Source organism: Corylus avellana, chromosome 4, assembly GCF_965113065.1.
Source record: "Corylus avellana chromosome 4, dhCorAvel1.hap1.2, whole genome shotgun sequence".
In the NCBI taxonomy this organism is placed as follows: Eukaryota; Viridiplantae; Streptophyta; class Magnoliopsida; order Fagales; family Betulaceae; genus Corylus; species Corylus avellana.
Window position 1 is genome coordinate 4,216,344 of NC_142493.1, and position 22,476 is coordinate 4,238,819.

The window sequence follows — 22,476 nt, forward strand, 5'->3', positions numbered from 1 at the left end:
TAAAAGTTACATTATTTTAGATTGCTTTTATAATTGTGATGACTTCTTAAACCAAGGTCGATCATGTATATCCACCGCGAAATGCTAGTTTTCAATACTTTGCTTAAAATTTTGGTTTCAAATTAACGTGTCACTATCTCATTCGGTCTCTAAAATAATAGATCGCATAGAATAATAATGAGACATAAGTTTAGAACTAAATTTTTAAGATAAGTCTTAAAAAACTTAACAATAATTATCAGATTCATTTAACTGCACTTGTCTTTTCCCCAACTTCAAGAAATATGATTCTCTGTGTTTTATTTGAGATGTGAGTATTCATATTATGGTCAAAACTTAAAATTAGTATATCTAACTGTGTCTAATGTCTATAATGTCAATGTTAACACGTCTTTTTAAAATTAATGCATCCTTGTCCACTAAATGTGTGATGTGCATGCTTTATTCGAACTCGAAGTATGGAGCAACAATTTGTGTTCGTGTCGAGTTCGGATCGTGTTCACATATAGGTATACCCTCACACAACTCAATTAATTAAATAGATTATACATCTTAACTAACACACTAATTTCGTGTTGGGTTTATGCCAAGTTTGCGAATTATGTAAAAAAATACTGGCTCTTATGTCGTGTGTCGGTTTCAAATCTTGTCAAGACGCAAGTATAAGATTATATAGATCAACTATAACCCGAATCATTTAATTAAACAAATCATACACCACAACCATAACCCGCTAATTTCATTTTGAGTTCGTGACAAATCACAACTTGTGTGAAAAATTGCCAATCCTAATCATTATACTAGTGCGCAAGTTAAATTGATTAGTAGTAACAAGTTACCGACAATATCGACTCATTATTGGGTCTTCGTGAGGGGTCAAGATTGAGTAATGCTACAAGTCTCTCTCATGATGATGGGGCTCTTAAATCACTATTGGCATTGTGATTTATCACTATTTAATTTTAATAAAATGATTTTAAAAAAAGTCATATCATTTTTTGAGAGACACAAAAATGACACAAGAAGGACTTGTAGAATTACTAGTTAAAAAATAAAAATAAATAAAAAAAGGGGGGGAGAAAAAAAATGTGGGATTGAGTATTTTGGCAAAAATAGATATTGATTGCTATATCAAAATTCCCATGAATATCAAAGCCCTTTGTTTTAAAAGCATGATTTAACTTTTTAAATTCCAATAAGAGAAAGAGACTTTTGTTTATACTTTCTCATCTTCTTTGCTATTCCTTTTCATTTTGGTTTGAGTCTTAGAAAAAGGTTCATTTTGCTATGCCTATTCCTATTCATTTGAAGAGGTAACATATTCCCCACACGGCCTTCTCCCATCGTTTGCATTGCTGGCTACAGTTGAAGTTGCTGAAGCACATCCCGGACCACTTTTTGCTTTTCACCATACAATCAACGTTCTCTGCTTCCGAAGCTATTATATATAAACATCAATGGAAACAATATATATGTTTAGATGTTCATACATATTACATGGCTACTGTAATAAAATTGTACAATTAAGCTCTCACCCACATATAAAAGGACGCTAGAGATGCTGAAGACAGCAAAGAAATGGCTGCATCTGTTCATGGTTGGTTTTAATCACTTGCAGAAAAATGCAGCACAAGTTACTCTGTTTCTTGCTGGAGTCCTCCTAAGCCTACCCTTTTAATGCCTGCAATATTTTGTCTTTTCAGAGGGATGAAAGGATTTTAATTCTTTTGCTTCTTTTCGTATGCCAAATCAATTTCATGCGTGTGACACTTACATACTAATATTTACATACAATCACCAATCTCAATCCTGAATCTTGATGTCCCCTTAACTTTTCTCAAAACCAATCTACCTCCCCAATCAATTTCATAGTCACTTTCTTGTGACATCCAATTTCTCCTCTTCTCCATATCCTCTCTTTCTCTCTCTCTCTCTCTGAACTTTCTACAAGCATCTCCTCTCTCTCTCTCTCTTTCTTTTCGTTACCAATTTTTCGGTCCATTCTCATATCTATGACCCTTAGGGCCTGTTTGGGAGTGCGTTTCAAGGACCTAAAAGTGCGTTTAACATTCAAAAACTCCGTTTGAAGAAAAAAGTATTCGTTTGTTAAAAGAATTGAAAGCGCTTTTAAAAATTCAAAAAACTATAGTCAAAACGTGCGTATGGCAAAAGCTTTTGCCAAAAAGTACTTTTTGACTTAAAAAGCTATATTTCTTAAACGCAATCTCAAACATGCTCTTAGTAAAGACGTCTACGTCTGCTAGTCGAAGACTCTTTTTCGTCAACCTTCTTCAAACTCTAATTCCTATTGTTCGTAGAGAAATCTCTCATCAATGACAAAACAATTTTCATTTTTGTTTCGGGCGAAGATGCAATTGTCACTAGATCATTATTAAATTGACTACAATATTTTTCTGCCGGTTAGGATACCACTAGGGTGCCTTCTTCTTCTAATAGGCCATAATAAGTCGAGAAATTCTCCTTTATTCTCAAATTGTAATGATATACACAATTACAATGCGACAAGTGTCTCACATGCCTCAATATTATTCTTTTAAAAAAAATCATTTTGGCCAAACAGGGGTTGCCCGCCACCCCCATTTGGCTAAAGGAGGTGGTTCAAACATAAAATCTCTTGTATGTTTTTTATATTGCACCAAAGCCAAATTCAAAGATCAACTCTGCATCTCTGAGGATTAATAGATGAACGTCAAATCCTCGTCTACTTATTTAATAGTGCTTTTTATAAGCATTTAAGAAATCAGTCTCCAATGCATTCTTTGGTTGCATTAAAGTTACAAATCAGGCAACTTGCAACTTGCACATTGTAGATTTTTCTAATTATTACTCAAATCATGATGTGAGCTATAGAAGGTAATAAGCAAACCACCTCTCAAGCATCGCTAGACTTTCCCTAGGCCTGTATTCTGGTGCTGTGTGGCCCCCTCCCTGCACAAGAACAAAGACCCATATTACTATATTTTACTTAGTTTTATATAGAAAATAAATTTTTGCTTGGGGGGTGGTGGCCTGCCTTTATAGTTGTGAACGTTAAACTGTACTTTTTCTCTGTATATATTGTGACGAATCTGCAGAAAATGATCTTGTATTTAACTGTAAGGTGTGTAGCAAATTTATGAACTGAAAATCAAGTTAAGTGTGGTTGAAAACCAACCCTGCAACTTGGCCTTCAACAAACCAAGGTCTCCAGCTATCCCCGACGGTCAAGTTCAGAGTTTCTATCCATTCTTGTGTGCCCACATGGGGAATAACCATGTCGTGATCGCCACTATGAGAAGAGAAAAGTCTTGTTTAGATTAGGAAAGCTAAGAAAAATTCTAAACAGAGACCGAAATAGATTTTTAAAAGTCTAACAATGGCTTGATATCATGTTTATGGATGAGACTCCCCTGTTTCCTGAATTGCATGCAATTTAGGAGTCTCATAGAGAGGGAATTAGAGAGAAAACTGCTTTGAGACAATTTGGGATGTGGAGCCCACCTGCTCCGAGTAGGTAGGCTCTGTAGCCTCCTTTCTGTGTGACTGTTTGAATTGCATGCATAATTCAGAAAAGAGATGTGGCATACATTCTCCTTTGGTTCTTCTTTCATTCTCTCACTTTTCAAGATCACTATTAGATCTGCGAGGTCCATGTGTGGGACCCATATGGCCCTACAAATTCACCGGTAATTTTAAAAAGTGAAGAGGATGGGAGAAGAACCTGCACGAGGAGGAAATGTAGCATTTTTCCTTCAAGAAAGAGATGTGCTATATATTCTCCTTTGGTTCTTTTTTCATTCTCCTACTTTGTAAAATGACTATTGGATATGGGGGGTTTATGTGTGGGACCCATATGGCCCTACAGATCCATTGATAATTTTGAAAAGTGGGATGATGAGAGAAGTACCCAAGGAGGAAATACTTACAGCTCAAAAATCTTTTACTAATCACAAAGGTATTTGATTTTGTTGAGAAAGTATTTTTGGATTCTCTGAAAAGTACTATTTCTCAAATTTTGATAGAGTAATGTTATTGAGTAGATTGTTATACAATTATGATGGTGTGGTAGTTAAAAGTGGTCCACTAATTTTTTTTTTTTTTTTTTTTTTTTGTTTAACAAGTGCAGATTCAAGAGCTGGATGTCACTGTCACATCATTATCAAGTTGTACGACAGTCGTATAACAATCTACTAAATAACATTACTCATTTTGTTAAGCATTCCACATTAGTCACTAGGGCATGGCAATCCCAACAATTTATGGTAGTTCCTTGTTAGATAAGCATTGTAGCAATAATCTAATAGAAGAACGTTTGAGTTTACCTGTAAACCAGACCTCGAAGGTCCTTCTTGGTGAGGTTGTGATGATAATCAATACTAGTAATGATATTGTGTGCATATACCATGCTCTTATTGCATCTGTCCCAGGTTGTTATTGTTCCCTAGATTGTCAGATGAAAGATCATTTGTGAAACTATAATTGTAATATCCATCCGAGAAATTAAACATAGCATTTTTATGGAAAATATGAAAACTTAGGAAAATGAAATAAACCACGAACTTGGGATGCATCGTGAGTCATGTCTGGTTGACCACGTACGATAAGGTTTTTGAACATGTCTCGGTCGACTGGGACAGATACTTGATCAACCGAGTATGGAAAGTGTTAATTTAATTTTAGCTTCCTTGATTTTTAATCTCATTTTTTGGGTCATGTGTTAAATTGTTGGAAGTTGTTGTTTTGTCTATATTAATTGTTATGGATGAGTTCTTAGCTTACGAGCTATGTTGATGTAGCGGAAGACTAAGTAACTAGAGTCAGAAATATCTGTGTCTTTTAACCAAAAGATCATAAAACAAGCTCACAAGCTTAAGAAAGGTACAACTCCACATCGAGAATTCCATCCCTCTAGGACTTGGGTTGGTTTGCCCGTTGAAAAGCTAATCAATTGGCCCAAATCAAAGCAGTTTGTTTTGCAAAGCATTTTTGTCTTATATACTCTGGTTGATGTGGTATAAAATTTTGAATTTTTTGTATTGAAATATGAAAAGTTTTGTTTTGTAATATTTTTTTATTTAAATAGTAATAAAAAGTAAATGATGTAATATAAAAAGTAAAAATAGCAAAAATATTTTGATGTTAATTTTTCTTTGAAAAAAAGTTGTATATTAAACAAACAAACAAAAAAAAAAAAAAAAAAAAAGAGAAAAAAAAAAAAGCTTTTCCAAACGGACCTAATTCCTCTTTGGGTCAATCCCAATGCCGATGCCGTCAACCGTATTTTTGGAAGAACATTGTCGGAGCTAGTGACGGTGGACGTCATGCTCCTTCTAGCACAGTATCAAGGTGGCATTAATTTAATGGCACCTGAGCCGTGCACGTCAACGAAAAGACTACCAAGAACATCCCTTGCTAGAGCCGGTGACTAGACATCATGGAATTGGACAACAAAACCTAGTAAGGCCACCCGAGAAAAGGACCACCTTAATTCTAGTACCAAATCAAGGAAAGATAAAAAAGGTAAGGCATGCACTAGTACACGTGCACAACCATTTTTCCCAAAAGTTTTGCTCAATCGACTCAGGCATCTGAGTTATTTCGGTCGGTACACCCAACAAGTCTTCGTGCCGAGTATTCTAGGTGATCTCAATCTTGAACTCGACAAGGCATATTTTAGTATCATCAAATTCAATTCTATTTCAATTAGAAGTTACATACGTACCTCTCGGGTGTGAAGAGCATTTTGCACAGTTTTATCATTAGCCCAGATGTAGCTGTACAGATAGTTGTAGTTCTGAAAAAAAAAAAAAAAAAAAAAAAAAAAAAAAAAAACTTGCACATTGTGAGATATTGAAAACTGTTAAATTACCAGTTATCCCAAAGCTTAAACTGATAAGAAGAGATAAATTTAATTACTTAATCATTACTCTAACAAAAACTTGGAGATTGAGAAAGAGAAAAAGAGAGAGAGATACCCGACACCATGGTCGAGGAACTTGAGGTGTTGAAGTGAGTATATCTATCATACTGTCACTGAGATCATAGCTCCACCCCCACAATTTATTTGGTTTGGGGGACAATTCACTGCACTTGGGCTCCAAAATATGGGGCCTTTGTATTTTGGCGATGCACTACAAATTCAAATGGTAAACTAATTATCTTCATTGCCCATATATGCAATTAATTAAACATTGATGACATTAATTACTTAATGATGTAAATTAAACAAACAAACAATAATTGTTATAATTAATCCCACTCACCTCACTAACAACTTGAAGATCTTCCATGCATGGTGCATTGCTTGGATCTGGTCGCGAGTATTCGCCTTTGCAGTTTCTTTTAGTTGACTAAAATTAAACACGTACATAACATATTGGATGTTTAAAATCATATATTTTTGCAGCCAAATAAATATGAAATTAATTAAACACATACGCAAATAAGTAATTAAAGAGCAGTTCACCTCATAAAGTTGATCTGATATAAGTGCTGTTCGGTGAGCGAATTTTACTCTTGAATTCAGGTCATAAATTATATCTGTAAATGGATTGCCTAGAACATATCCCTGTGTCGATCCATGGAATTAATTAAGGAGAAGTAAAGGTAATTAACTCGAATGATTAATTTTAAATTAAAAATTACCTACTTTAAGATTCATGGGTGGTTGATCTCCAACTTCGTTACCTACAGAAGAATCGTAGGCCAAGAAATCATGCCATGGCAAGTAGCATAGGGAAGAAGAAGAAGATACAAAATCATGTTTCATGTGCTCAATAATATATATATATATATGCATGAGGAGATGAAACCGGCCAACACGTATAGTACTACTATTTAAGTGAAATAGAGAAATAAATCGTAGAGTTAAGGTTTGACCTCAAGATCTTTGTATGATAACATGTTAAATCAAATAATAAATGATGAATTTCATCGTTTAATCAATACATTAGCTAAAATTATAGGAAAATGAAAAGGAAATGTTCAAAGATAGTTTCATTTCTCAAGTAATTTTAAAACATGTTAGAACCTTTTCCTAGTCTTTCCCTAATATATATATGTCCTAAGAATCAACGTACCCCTTGTTTTCTCAGTAACAAACTTTCTGCTAATAGTAAATATTAATGTCTTTAGAAAAGTAATAACTTTTAAATAAAAAAATAAAAAAATGAAGTAAAAAGTATTACCATTTAATACTTCTTGAAGAATGATAGGTACAGTCATGCCTGAATAAGAATCACCACTTATATAGAGTGGATTTGAGAGGAACATGGAGTGAGCCATGAGCCACTGCACCAACATAAGAAATAGTCAATGCCATGCATGGACTCTATATATGATGATTGAGATGCCTTTTTCTTATCAAAAAGTTTCTTAAAAGACAAACCTTTCTTAGAAATTCATAGTTTTGTGCTGCAGATAATGTATCACTGGTGAAATACCCATCCGAACTTTCTGCATATGAAAATCCAGTACCAACAGGAGCATCCAAAAATATTATGTTGGCAACCTAAGAAATCCACATTACTTTTCCATCAAAATGTCTTCACTAGTGCTGGGGCCTGATCAACTAATGCTATATGTATATATATCAAAATGGTTATATAAATATATCTGATCACACCTTTGTCCATGAGTATGGGTTCAACAAGAGTGTTGGTTTGTTCCCACTAGAATTTGCATAGTTGAAAGTGAATGGACCTGCCAGCAGGAATATATTAGACATCAAGGCTGTTTGTGAAAAGAATGTATATTTAATATTAAAAAGCTACAACAAATTACAATGTTTGCTAGCAATTTGGGTAGTTGGGCTGACCCATTGTCTTTATTTCTTTCTCATTCATCAATACCCTTTTGCAGTTTAGCATATTGTAAAATAAGAAACTAATGAGTGTTTTTCTAGTATTTTCCTGATATTTTCTTGGTCCTAGGTCAATATTATTTTTAAAAAATTGGGTGAAAGAAGTAACTGTACGTTTTTTTTTTATTTATTTAGAAAATAATATTCACTCAAGACCAAAAAATTAAACACTAGAAGAATACTAAGATAACAAGTATATTTTTCTTGTGAATATTATAGAGTCATCAATCATCATCGTCAACATCACTTTTTTTTGTATTTTTTTTTTAGGTTCAACATCAGTACTTGTCTGGCTACTTCTGCTCGACACCAACCTCAAGCTTTGCCACCACCTAACATTCCTTTGAAAGTCAATCACTGCCACCACCAAACAAATTAACTCCAAATAGGACAAAAATCCATTCCACTTTAAATAAATTAATTTTATAGTCAAGATTTAAAGTTATCTATCCAATCTAACTGAATGTATAATATCTCATTTAAATTTCAAAAAATGTGTCAACATTAGCATTATGTACATTATTTACACCGTTAAATACACCAACTTTAAATCCTAATCATTTATTTTCATTAGAAATAAGAGGATCATATTCCCACGAAACAGCTTGAGTCTTTACCCACATGCTTTTAACCTACTTTTGCATTCCGAGTCATGTGTACACCATACAACTACCGCAAGAAGTTTTTTTTTTATTTTTTTTATTGAAGTTAATATTGTTGCATTTAATAATATATAATGACATCATTATTATTATTATTTTAATAGTACGCCATCATATTTATTATATGACATCATCTAACTGTGTAAGATATAATAACATTAAATTATAATTATAAAATAGCTTATCATTTCAAGCATTATCCATTACATAATATTATATTAGTCATTGAAATTCAACGAGGTGCATGGTCATCAATTATTTATTTTTAAATATTGATTAAATCTTGAACTTTCACATATAATGACTATTTTAAACCTTGTACTTTTCACATCAATTTATTTGCTAATTATTTTAACTCTCTTTACTATTTTTAAATTAAAAAAAAAAAAAAGTTGTAAATTTCATGAAATTGACGAAAGTGAAATGATGAGGAGAGAAAAATATACCGATTTCATAGAGAAGGCCAGAAAGACCAGAGCAACCCGGGCCACCAGTTAGCCAAAGCATAAGAGGGTCATCCCTAGGACTCCTCTCAGACTCAATGAAGTAATAAAATAGCTGCACCTCATCCAAATCCCCCACCCCAATATACCTTCATTAAAATATTAAATTATGCCATTAATTATATATCATGATAAAAATAAATAAATAAATAAACATGTGAAATATATATATATATATATTCATGCTGAACTGACATTGTACATATGTATACATACTGACCCTGTTTCAAGTTTGAAGGGGAGGTCGCCGGTAAAGCCCGGCAGAGTCTTGATGATTGACTGTGAGACAACAGAGCCGGCGGAGAGAAGCGATAGAAGAACTACCCACGACCACATTGTTCTACAACACAACATGTTTTTGAGTCGCCGGTGGAACTGTTTCGGTGCTAGCTAGTTCTACTAAATTGCTATTTATAGAGCTGTCAAGAATGACCAAAAAAATCAGCACCGCGGGCCACATATCTTTTAACGCAGACGAAGTTAGTACTTTTTTGTTTTTTAAAATTTTAATTTTATTGTTACAAATGCTATTAAAACAACTAAACATCGTATAAATGCTAACAAAGATGTTGGAAATTTATGTGTGAAAATTGTGATGATTCCAAAGTAAAATTTTTAGGATGGTTACAATTTACAAGTGAATACCATCTCCGGCCAGCAGCTTGAGATGATGATACATTTTTCAAAATAATAGATGTTTTGGAACGGTGATACATTACTTGGAAACCAACTTTTAGAAAAAAAAATTTGAAAATGTAGCATTTTTCATAATTAAATATAGCTATTATAAGTCACTTTATCCCTTCAACATATCCTTCAAAATGAACCATAGCCTGAGTCAATTTTTCATAGTTTGAATACTGTGTGGTATACAGGCTTGTCCCTTTTTTTTAAATATTATTTTTTACTTACCGTTTTCTTCCCTTTAGTCCAATTGAATCATAGTTTGATTTAGTTCTATTAGAGCATCAATGAAAATCAAGATAGTTTACATTAATTAATTATAAAAAAATTTAGTGCGAGATTCAAACTTATGCCCTAGTACACATAAACACTTTGGGGACTCAATCCCATTGCAGGATTGGTACTTAGCTAAAATTTTGTGAGCTCCAAAAGCATCACATGCATGGATAGGTTTAATTAATGGACTGGTAGGTTCATACCAAGAAAAGAAGGTATGAAAGGTAGGAGAAGCACGTCGTCCACCATTCTTGACAATAAAAACAAACTGGTTTGAGAGAATGCTGAGATTCAAATTTCAATGATTATTGAAGCGCTGGTTTGGCTAACTGAAGAGTGGCGGAGATAAGAGGGGGGATGTTACCCCAAATATTTTTTTAAAAATAATTTTTTTTTTTTGGGTCTCTTTAAATTTGCAATTATTATTTCAAAGATAAAAAACTCTTAATTTAGTATATCAAACTCCTTATTTTTTGTAATGTCACACCTCTAATAGGTATTCCCGTTAATTCCGATCAAAATTTCCAAAATACTCATTTTTTATTATAAAATAAAAAATAAAAAATTTCAAAGATTCATGCGTTATTTTTGTAATTTTCATTAAATTATGGCCAAGGCTTGAATCTTTGCATTTTTTTTTTTCTTTCAAAAAAGGTATTTTGGTAATTTTGACACACTTCCGTTAAGATTTAACCAAAAAATCTAATGAATAGGTGACATTGTAAGAAATTGAAAAGTCGATACACTAAATTTAGAGTTTTTAAACTTTAACTAAGAAGTAATTTTAAAAGTAATGAAAATTCAAGACAATTAAGTGAAGGGTTTTTTTTTTTTTTTTTTTTTTTTTTTATTCGGAAGTTAAGATGACATGACATCCCACAAATTTCGGAGACAACAATCATTACATTAGTTGTGAGGTCCTTTTGGGAGATTTTAACCAGTTTCATAATCATTGTTTATGTTGTTAGTTTTTCATAATTTTAGAGACAACATTCGTTATCTTTTAGATTCCTCACTCTAATCTAAAAGCTTGGCGATTCCTCAACCTTTCAATTAACACAATCCAACTTTCAATATTAGACTAAAATTCCTAGAATAAATTAATGTGAGTTCTGGTTCTTGGAATGCAATGTGTTCCAACAAGGGTGTGATAATTAAAATGTGATAATTCACTTTAATTTAATTACCTTTAAATGTATTTACTTATATATTTTCTGTCCTTGCCTTTTATAAAAGTTGGGAAGTCCCATTAAGGATCCTTATTTTTTTTTAGGAAATTATATCAAAACACCTTAGGTAAACGCTCCAAAATTTTTTTGTCACTAAGTTTTTTTCTTTTGACAATTTGCTCCATAAGTCAATCGAAATGCCAAGAAAATTCTTACCGTCAAATTTTTTTAACTGCCATTAGATTGGTTGAAACGCACTGTTTTACCATGTCAACATAATAATTTTTTTATTAATTTAATTTAAAAATTAATAAAAAATTAATAAAAAAATAGAAGGGGTGGCCGTAAGCCACCCCTGGCCACCCCAAACCGCCCCTGGGTTGGCCGGAAACCACCCAAGGGGCTACGGGTGGCCTGTGGGCCACTCCAGGGCCACCCAAAACCACCCCTGAGGTGGCTCGCAACCACCCCTTCTATTTTTTTTTTTTTTTTAATTTTTAAGTTAAATTAATAAAAAAATTATTAAGTTAACGTGGCAAAACAGTGCGTTTCAACCAATCTAACGGCAGTTAAAAAAATTTGATGGTAAGAATTTTCTTGGCATTGCGATTGACTTATGGAGTAAATTGTCAAAAAAAAAAAAAAAAAAAAGGGACAAAAATATTTTGGCACGTTTACCCAAGGTGTTTTGATATAATTTCCTTTTTTTTTTTTTTTTAAATAAAATACTGCATTCTCATTAACTTCATAGAAAAATAGCTGACTTATCGGAGACAATAATGTCACTGATACATCCTGGTGGCTATTCAAGCCACACCCTATCTATGACTTGCTTTGCAGCTGCCTTATTTGCATCTCTACGGACTACGAACATGCATCATCCTCCATTGCTGGAACTCGTGCAGCACAGCCCGTATGTCTGCGATCAGATGACCCCTTTTGCTCCCATCAGTCTCCACGAATGTCACAGCTTCGACTACCATATTTGCATCACCCTCCAACTGAATTTGCCGCAAACCCAGATCACGACATAGTTGAATAGCAGAGATAGCCACCAAAGCCTCAACATCGGTTGTAAATATTAACTCTTCTTTTTTACTATAATTTTTTTTTTCTATCTTAATTATATGATAATTAAGGATGTTTATTTGTTATTTTTCGTTCCTTTTATTAGTTTCTTGCAAATAAATTAGTTGTCTCTATTAAAAAGAAAATTGATGAGAACTTTAATTCACATTTCATAATTGATGATTTTAGACTCTCAGTGCAGATATAAACTAACACGTTACTAAACTTTAGTAACGTGTTAAACTTGACACGTTGCTAAAATATAAAAAATTAATAAAAAAAATAATTTTTTTTTTTCAAATTTATTTCCCAAATTTTTTTACTTTTTCAAATAATAAATTTGAAAAATCAGATTCCAAGATCATGGAATCTGATTTTCAAAAATTCAAACCCATCCAGTAGCAACTCAAAATTTAATTGAAAAAAAAAAAAATTAATTGAACTCGGAATACAGTAAGAGCAAAAAATTATTAAATCCAAACCCTGATGATGGAGTTCTGCAACTTTCTGCTTCAACCTTGCCACATCTGCTTTAGAAAGAGCAAATAGAACACCCCAAAAATCATCCATACATACTATGTTACTAACCCATAAATTTTCCTCAACAATCAGTCAATATAACAAAGATCGATCGATTAAATCAATAACATAATTAACAGACTAATGCATATGTATGCCTGAGGAGAGGAGATCGAAGGAGATGTAGAGGGTATGGCAGCCGGGGTACTGCCGGAGGGAGATAAAGTGACGGCCGGAGTTGATTTTGGCGGAGAGAGCACGATTGAGACATTAGGCAACGAAGGAGAGAGTAAGTGAGAGAGAAAACAACGGAGAGCATTGGGAGGAAAAGAGAAGAAGAAATAAGAAAGAAGAAAAAGTGTGGCTGGGAAGAAGAAAGAAAAAGAGAAAAAGAGGGACTGGGCCGTACGCGTGTCTCCAATGCCCATTTAGTAAACGTTACTAAAGTTTTCGAAATTTTTTAAAATTTTTTTAAATTTTTTTTTTAAAGTTTTCGATTTAGTAACGTGTCAAATTTGACACGTTACTAAAGTTTTTGAATTTTTTATTTTATGTTATTTTTGTTTTCGATTTAGTAACGTGCCAACTTCGACACGTTACTAAAGTTTTCGAAATTCTATTTTAATTATTATTTTTAATAATAATAATAATAATTATTATTATTATTTAAGTTTTAGATGTCAACTTTGACACGTTACTATAGTTTTTGATTTTTTTTTTTAATTTTTTTTTCTTTTAAGTTTTCGATTTAGTAACGTGTCAAATTTGACACTTTACCATTTAGTAACGTGTCAACTTTGACACATTACTAAAGTTTTAGATTTTTTTTAATTTTTTTTATTTTTTAAGTTTTCGATTTAGTAACATGTCAAATTTGACACGTTACCATTTAGTAACGTGTTAACTTTGACACGTTACTAAAATATTTAGTAACGTATCACAAATTGACACATTACTAAATGGTAATGTGGCAAAAAGTAATGAACAGTAGACACGTTACAAATCATGTAGTTTTTTGTAATGATGGTTCTTAAATTACATATTGAATATGGTATAGGGTGAGAGTAATGAGATTATCACACCATTGATCTTAATTAAACCATAAACTGTGTGATCTAAAGCTTTCTGTTCACTGGCATTAAGTGTAATTGAGCATTCCATTAGATATGACTATAACACATTAATCATGATTATCTATTTTTATTATATGAAGTGTTGACTTCAGATTGATGTGTTGGTCCAGATCAATGCACTGAATAGATTACGGAGTTGTTGTTCCTTTCAAACACAGTCTAAAGGAATGATGTGAAAATTCTATGAAGACATCTTATATCATTGATTCTAAATCTTAGGATCGTAGACTCAAATTTCAAATATAGATCACTTTGATGCATTTAAGAGTTAGAACTTTTTGCGGTTGAAATTCTCAGTATATTAGATGATCACATTTAGTATTGTGGGAACTCCATTCTCAAAAAGAATCAAATCCTTTAACTAGACTAGATCAAATAGATAATAAAATTTCCTTGAAGATGGATTTAATGGATTGTTCGAAATATATATTTAGGAGTTTATCATGTTCATATTTCAATAACCGAAAACAACACAATGGAAAAAATAGAAAAGAGTGAAGCTAGAAGTTGGAGTGTTGACTTCCATTATAGTGTTGACTACACCAATAAAATTATTTGAAGATTTCCATAGAGATCAAGGTTACACAGCTAAATAAGTTGGTATATATAATCCACTATATATTGACTACAAAGGGTAGTAAGATAACCATCTATCAATCATGGCAAGACATTCACTGGGCTTATACTCTGGTGCTGTGTGGCCCCCTCCCTACAAAGAGGCAACTAATAGAGTTAGCTTTTGATAATCATTATATAAATACAACAATTGCACAATTAAATAGAAATTTATTCTTGCCTTTACAGTTGCAAATGTCAAGCAGTACTTTTTCCATGTATACTGCATTGTGAACCTACAAATTTTTGAATTGGCATACAAATTGTAATTAATGCTGTGGGGATTAAGAAAAGTGGGTTAATTAATTACAATAATTACCCTGCAATTTGTCCATCCACAAACCATGGCCTCCAATCCTGGGCTATAGTCAGATTTAACGTTTCTATCCATGCATTTGTAGCCACGTATGGAATACTCATGTCGTGGTCTCCACTGCATGCGTTAAGAGGAACAAAAAGGGAGAACCTTCGGTAAGAAATTCTATAAACCATTAGATAAATAGAAACATGACAGATTATGTGATAATTATTAGGATTAATTATCTTTTTAGTACTTAAATTTTTACGTTTTTATTTTTTTTACCTAAGTTTCAATTCATATCATAGATAGTATTTGACTTAAAGGTAAATACTAATTTAATACCTCTATTACCATTTCGTTAACCAAACTAACAGATTACTATGGGGTGATTCGGCCACCCTTTCAGCCTGTTTGGAGGTCATGTGAACCACTCCTAAGGCACTTTAGGGTGGTTCGGCTATTCCCAATGGCCAAAAAGGAATGACTGAAACCACTCCCATAGGCCTTTGATCACCCCAAGAGGCCATGGGGTGGTTAAACCACCCCCAGACCGGCCGTAGGAGTGTCCGAAACCAATCTCATTGTAGTCTGTTAGTTTCATTGATGAAATGATGACAAAGACACTTTACTGATATTTACCCATAAATTAGGTACCATCTGTAATACGAATTAAAATCTAGGTAGAAAAAAATAAAAACATGAAAACTTAAGTACTAAAAAAGTAATTAACTCTAATTATTAATATAAATTATTCTTATATTACCTGTAAATAAGAACTTGGTAGCCTTTCTTGATAAGGTTGCGGTGATAATTTACACTAATTGAAACATCAGGTGTGTAGACCAAGCTCACATTGCATCTCACCCACTCGTTGATGCTCCCCTGATATATTTGTCAATTTTGGATTAACTGCTAATTAACTAAAATTAATTGGACTAATTAATAATTAGTTTAATAATAAACTCACCTCGCGAATGTGAAGAGCTTTTTGAACACTTTTATCATTCGCCCAAATGTAGGAGAACAAATAGTTATATGCCTACCAACCATTTAGTTAATATTAATTAATTGTTGGTTAAATCTTAATTAATAGAGTACGACATATATAAAGTTGTCGTTTTTACCCGACACCATCGTCCAGGTTCATGAAGATTAGAGATCGATTGGAGGAGGTCTAGGGAATCCTCATTAAGAGCCTCTGGATCCCACTTTGATCCTCTACGTTTTGGGGATAAGTTCTGGCATGTAGGTTCCAAGATTTGTCCAAGAAATATTTTATCAGTACACTGAAAATTCAAGATATTCATCAATTTTAGCTAAAAATAGTAAATTTAATTATTTAATTAATATTTTAACAATAAATGACGTCTCACTCACCTTTGCAAATACCTTGAGATCGTCCACACATGGTGCATTTTTTTGGATCTACAATCATATACTCGCCCTTGCAATTCTTTTTAGTTGACGAAAAAAAAAATCACCCGTTTTTAATTAGTATGATATTTAAAATAATATAAATGTGACATATAGAAAGAACATATTTTCAAGGCAAAGCACCATCAAGAAAAAAATGGTGGAAACTGATCGCTGCAAAAGGGTACTAATTTGTTTCATTAGTTAATACTCCGTTTCTTTCGACACGTAACATGTTTTTTTGTTGAAAAATGTTTTTAGCAAACTAATTTCATGAAAAAATATTTTATGGGGCTTGGCTCATATGAAAGATCAATTTTTTTTTTTTTTTGTTATATATATATTTTCATTTAATCATATTAAATTTAAAATTACAAAAATGTCCCGACTAGGTCTTTGAGGTATCCTAATCGAGCCCCTCCGGTACCTGATCGGGAACTAACTTGGGACCCGCCGGACACCTAACCAGGACCTGACATGGTTGGGACAATTAGCTTGGAACCAGACCGGAACCAGTCCGAGATCCCGCAGGAACCCAACTAGAACCAATCCAAGATATCTTGGGCTGGGCCCGATGGGATCCCAGTCAAGTCGCGATTGGGTCCCGGGCAGGTCCCAGAGGAGAGAAATGTTATATCATAGGTCCCAACCGAGACCTATCCGGTTGGGTCCTAGGCGAGGTCTTGGACAAGTCCTCGGCGAGTCCTGAACGAGTTCCTACGATGTCTCGAACAAGTCCCGGGAGGGTTGTGGTTAGGTCCCGGGTGAGTCCCGGTGACTTTTTGGCTGGGTCTATCAATTTAAGAATGAGATGCTTAAATTTGAAAAATGGTTTACGGTTTTCAAAAATAGAAACAATTTTCTGAAAATTAAAGACGAATTTTTGGTCAAACTGAAAATATTTTTTGTTAACTATTATTTTACATTGCACCAAATACCAGAAAATAGATAAACTATTTTCTAGAAATTAGAGAAACTATTTTTCAGAAATCATTTTACGTCGAAATAATTCAGAAAATTGCATGAAAGTAATTCAAGGAGATATAATTGGTAGATCTTTTGATCTTTGTTTCGTGATTAATTTTTTCTATCAAAACAAACATGGGACAAATAATAATAATAATAATAATAATAATAAAGAGCCACTAGCTTCTAATTAAATACCTAAACTCTTTAATTATTTACTGAATCTTAATTACCAGCTTCTAACTTTATATTTACCAGGAATTAGCCAATACAAGAAGAAGTCTCAAAACAAGAGCAAGAAGGAAATTCACCTCATATTGTTCATCGGATATAAGGGCCTTCAGATGAGCAAATGGGATTCTTGCATTCAAGTCATCATGTGTATTTGTCACTGGGTTTCCAATCACATAACCCTGCAGCTCCCAATTTAAAGTAAATTGATTGGCAATTAATATAAGATAAGAAGCGCAAAACAGAAAGACAATTATTAATTAACAATAACCAACTAAAGTAATATAAGTTATTAAATTTTGGGTTAAATACATTGACCTCTTCTTCTGACTATCTTCCTTCACAATATCTCCATTGTGATCCAATGTGTCAAGTTTTGCAATGTCCCTTTCAATTTACCATTGAAGTTACAATGTCTCCCTTTAAGGACTCAAAATAACAAAAAGTTGGTGTATTATAAAAAAACCTCATGGGGTATCAAGTCATACACTGATTCTTTAATAGGTGAGACTGAGCTTTATACAAATGGCATAGATATAGCTCAAGGGTTGTAAAACCCATTTATAAGATAAAAATTGACTTACCTTTTTTCCAAATTTTGTTCTGCTTACGATGGATATTTTTGTTATTTTGGGTCCTGGATGGGCGACATTACAAAATTTAAAAAATTTGAAAAATATTTCAACTCCGTAAGTAGTTAGAGAGAGATAAACATAGTTCGAAAAATTACCTTGAGATTCATAGCCGGCTCCCGACCGGCTTCATTACCTACAATAAAATTGCAAGGCCAAACATGATTTCATCTCGATCTTCCATTATAATTTATGCATAAAAAAGATTATTACAAAAAAAAAAAAAAAAAAAAAAAAGCTAGACATTATCAAGTAGATTGAATTGAACCCATCATTATATATGACGTCAATTTTTTTTTTTTTGGAAAATAGAAGCATGAATCATGAAGGTGGTGTTCATATATACCATCAGATATTTGTTGAACAAGGATTGGTATAATTATGCCTGAATAAGAATCTCCCATGATGTACAGTGGATTTTTGAGGAATCTCGGATGAGCCTTAAGCCACACTGCACCACATGCAACTCATAAATTAAATCCAAATATTAATTATTAATTAATATTATACTTAAATAATAGATTTCAAATGCCAAATTAAGTATTAACTCACCTTTCGTAGGAAATCATAGAGTTCTGCTGCTGCTAATATATCACTGATATTATAACCATCGAGACTTTTTGCATAAGAGAATCCAGTACCAACCGGCTCATCCACAAATATTATATTAGCAACCTACAACTTTGTTTAGTATTAACCACATAATTAATTCTCATCTCATTGAAATTAACCCAAGGAGGCAGCTAAAGTCTCATATACCATTGTCCACGAGTATGGATTCAACTTCAATTTTGGCCAGTACCTTTTGGACTTTGCATAGTCAAATGATAATGGACCTACAGGTATCTGTGAAATAAATTAAGGCAATTTCTTATAATAAATGCAATAAGTAGGTTTTCTTTTGATAGGTAAAACAAATGTACTATTATTCTTTGGTTGACTGACCTAATATTTTCCCGATGGATCGATAATCAATCTAATTAATCTATTATAATTAATCTCTTACATTAATCTTCTTATCTTATATATATTATCAATTTTCAAATTAATACTATTTAGTATCTACTGCAGTGTAAAATTATTTTTCATCAAAGGTATACATGTTGGACGAGTTACGTACCCATTTCATATACGAGGCCAGAAAAAGCAGAGCAACCGGGGCCACCAGTGAGCCAGAGCACAAGAGCATCGTCTTCTGGACTCCTCTCAGACTCAATGAAGTAGTAGAATAGCTGCACATCATCCAATTCTCCTACACCTATGTACCTAAATTACATAAATTAATTAATTCAATATTGTATATTAATTAAATAATATATAATAGACTAAATGAAGTAATTAGAAAACACTAACCCAGTTTCAAGTTTGAAAGGAAGATCGCCGGGAAACCCCGGGAGGCTATTGATAACCCACTGTGATGCAACAACGTTGGCAGCAGCCAAGAAGGAAACTATGCCAAACAACATTCTACTCATCATGCGGCTGCTGTTGCTGTTGCTGCTGGGAAAATGGTTGGGTTTCTTCTCAAAGAGGTGTTGTCTGCCTTAATTAAGCTACTTAGAGAGCTTAATTTAAGTAATACCCAACAGCTTAACAAGGTTTGAGAAACTCTATCTCAAGGTGATGATAGAGAGTATTTTCATTACGATTTATAGAAGGTGTACAATAGACTATACATGGTAAACATCCCTTGGCTACAATCTTTCCAAACCAGGGATAATGTGATCAATATCTCTCTGAGATATTTACATGGAAATAATCACAAACAGAGGAGGATATTGTAATCTACATAAGGCATAAAATATCAAATCATTTTATAAAATCAAGGACCCAATCAAGGAGGTTGTTGACCTTCCTTATCAGACCAACGTGAGCTGTCCATGATGGAGAGAATTGGTGCCTTATCACTCCCCCTCAAATTGGGCTGGGGGTCAGGCCATAAGCCCAATTTGATTCGCAAATCGGCAAAAGACAGCTTGGGCAGTGGCTTGGTAAAAATATCGGCAAGTTGACGGTTGGAGGGAACAAACCGTGTTTCAAGTGCACCAAGAGCTACACGTTCACGAACAAAGTGATAGTCTATCTCAATGTGCTTAGTCCGTCCATGGAAGACCGGATTAACTGTCATATAAAGGGCACTAAGATTATCACAGAGAAGGACCGGCGGCTTGGGAAGCGAGAGTCCAATATCACGAAGAAGGAATGATAGCCAAGTTAACTCAGCGGTAGCAGATGCCATGGAACGATACTCAGCCTCTGCACTAGAGCGGGCCACGGTAGATTGCTTCTTAGCACTCCACGAGATGCAATTACTCCCAAGGAAGGTGCAAAACCCAGTCGTGGAACGTCGAGTAGCGGGACAACCAGCCCAATCAGCATCTGAAAAAGCATAGAGATCAAGGGAACTTGAAGAGAGAATTTGCATACCGAAGTGAGTGGTGCCACTAATATAGCGCAAAATACGTTTGACCAACTTGAAGTGAGCCATTGTGGGAGAGTGCATGAATTGACAAACAAAGTTCACACTATATGAAATATCAGGACGGGTGAACGTGAGGTATTGAAGTGCACCAACAAGACTACGATAGTGAGTCGGATCAGGGAATAACTCACCACCAGCAGGAAGCTTGCGACTGTGGAGGGCCATAGGTGTAGCAAGGGCTTTGCAGCCCTCCAAATGGGCACGGGACAACAAATCCTTGGCATAGCGAGTTTGACAGAGAAACAGACCATGATCAAAACGTCGAACTTCAATACCTAAAAAATGATGTAAGAAACCCAAATCCTTAATAGCAAATTCATGACCAAGGTGAGTGATCAGCCATTGGATACGAGCGGGGTTGTTGCCTGTGACAACCATATCATCAACATAGAGGAGCAATATTAAGATGCCAAAAGAGGAGTGATGGATGAACAGACTTGGGTCAGCAGTACTGGAGAAGAACCCGAGACTTAGAAGAAACGTACTGAGCCTATCAAACCACGCACGCGGTGCTTGTTTGAGGCCGTAAAGAGCTCGATTGAGCTTGCAAACGTGCAGGGGATGATGAGGATCTTCAAAGCCCGGAGGTTGCTGCATATACACAGGTTCAGACAAAAATCCATGAAGAAAGGCGTTCTTCACATCCAACTGGCGAATATCCCATCCTTGAACCATAGCAACAGTGAGGATTAACCGAATACTTCCAGGTTTGATAACCGGTGAAAAAGTTTCGAAAAAGTCGATGCCATCAACTTGATTGAATCCCTTTGCGACAAGCCGAGCTTTCAAGCGTTCAAGAGACCCATCAGACCGAAGCTTTACCTTATAGACCCATTTGCTACCCACAATGTTCATACTGGGTTGTTGAGGTACGAGATCCCAGGTGTGATTGGCAGAAAGAGCTTCAAGCTCATCATGCATGGCAGCCTTCCAACCAGGATGGCGCAAGGCAGATTTGATAGTGCGTGGTTCAGTGGGTAGAGCAGGGGAGATGCGAGCGGCATGAAAGTCAAGGTACTTGGGGTTAGGCCGAGTAATCCCATGTTTGGATCTAGTTTGCATAGAATGAAGGTTGGGAAGATCATTAGTAGGTGGGGACAAAGGCGCAGGAAAGATACCTGGAACTGTATGATCAGTAGCAGATGTAGAAACTTCTGAGGAAGAGGAATCCTCTGCAACTGGTTGGGTCTTGTCGATGAGAGATGTAGAGGGAGCCATATCATCAGAAGGGCTAGGACTGAGGGGGGGTTCACACGTGTTTGTGTGGGCTGGCTCACCTAAAGTAGGTTGTGAGCTGGCCACATCTAACGACTGGTCCACAGCATCACAAGAGGCATGACTGGGGCTATCAGAAACGTCAAAATTGGGGCTGGCCACATTTAGAGCATTGTTCAAGTTATCATATGAACCATGGCTAGTGTTGGGCCCACAAATGGGTGTATGGGCTGGTACATGGCTAGTGTTGGGCCCACTGTGAAGGGCTGAGATACCCACATCAGATTGCAAACTATCCATATCAAAAGAGGATTGAGGGGCTGTGTCTGGAGAAATAGTGTCTGCGGAGGGAATTTCACTAGCTGGAGTTGGTGAAGTCACCCAATCATTAAAGGTGCAAAGCTCCCCCTGAATGGGAGCATCATCATAGAGACAACTGGGCTTCGTAAAGGGTAGTACCTTCTCATCAAAAACAACGTGGCGTGAGATATAGATCCGGCCAGTAGGAGGATAGAGACACTTGTAGCCTTTGTGTCTGGTGCTATAGCCAATAAAAACACAAGGCAATGATTTTGGAGAAAGTTTGTCATGCCGATAATCACCAAGGTACGGGAAGCATTTACAGCCGAATACCCGAAATGTGGAGTAGTCTGGATGTTTCCCAAAGAGCCGGAAGAAAGGAGAATCCATGCCAAGATGAGGTGAGGGCAATCTGTTAATTAGGAATGCAGCAGTAGAGAAGCATT

The 22,476-nt window shown here is 34.6% G+C and overlaps 3 protein-coding genes across 4 annotated transcripts; all 3 read right to left on the minus strand.

Annotated features, from left to right (window-relative positions):
* Positions 1–2,531: 2,531 nt before the first annotated feature.
* LOC132177555 (serine carboxypeptidase-like 18) lies at positions 2,532–9,449 on the minus strand. Of its 2 annotated transcripts, XM_059589924.2 has the most exons (14): positions 9,247–9,449; positions 8,970–9,115; positions 7,625–7,701; positions 7,388–7,510; positions 7,188–7,290; positions 6,650–6,687; positions 6,467–6,568; positions 6,264–6,350; positions 5,976–6,131; positions 5,723–5,794; positions 4,323–4,441; positions 3,176–3,289; positions 3,035–3,089; positions 2,532–2,949 (listed from the first exon to the last, which is right to left on the minus strand). In XM_059589924.2, the coding sequence occupies exons 1-14, from the start codon at positions 9,378–9,380 to the stop codon at positions 2,866–2,868; spliced, it is 1,410 nt and encodes a 469-aa protein (XP_059445907.2). In that variant the 5' UTR covers positions 9,381–9,449; the 3' UTR covers positions 2,532–2,865. The 2 variants fall into 2 exon arrangements, with proteins under 2 accessions (XP_059445907.2, XP_059445909.2); XM_059589926.2 differs by lacking the exon at positions 3,035–3,089.
* Positions 9,450–14,500: 5,051 nt separating this feature from the next.
* LOC148586166 (putative serine carboxypeptidase-like 52) lies at positions 14,501–15,818 on the minus strand. The gene is made up of 5 exons (XM_088515152.1): positions 15,759–15,818; positions 15,555–15,673; positions 14,810–14,923; positions 14,672–14,726; positions 14,501–14,584 (listed from the first exon to the last, which is right to left on the minus strand). Exons 3-5 carry the CDS (start codon positions 14,908–14,910, stop codon positions 14,501–14,503), a joined length of 240 nt encoding a protein of 79 aa, XP_088371278.1. The 5' UTR covers positions 14,911–14,923; positions 15,555–15,673; positions 15,759–15,818.
* Positions 15,819–17,214: 1,396 nt separating this feature from the next.
* Positions 17,215–19,499, minus strand: LOC132177874 (serine carboxypeptidase-like 17). The gene is made up of 8 exons (XM_088515474.1): positions 19,387–19,499; positions 19,154–19,299; positions 18,793–18,869; positions 18,582–18,708; positions 18,380–18,484; positions 18,132–18,169; positions 17,482–17,583; positions 17,215–17,268 (listed from the first exon to the last, which is right to left on the minus strand). The coding sequence occupies exons 1-8, from the start codon at positions 19,497–19,499 to the stop codon at positions 17,215–17,217; spliced, it is 762 nt and encodes a 253-aa protein (XP_088371600.1).
* Between the last annotated feature and the right edge of the window lie 2,977 nt (positions 19,500–22,476).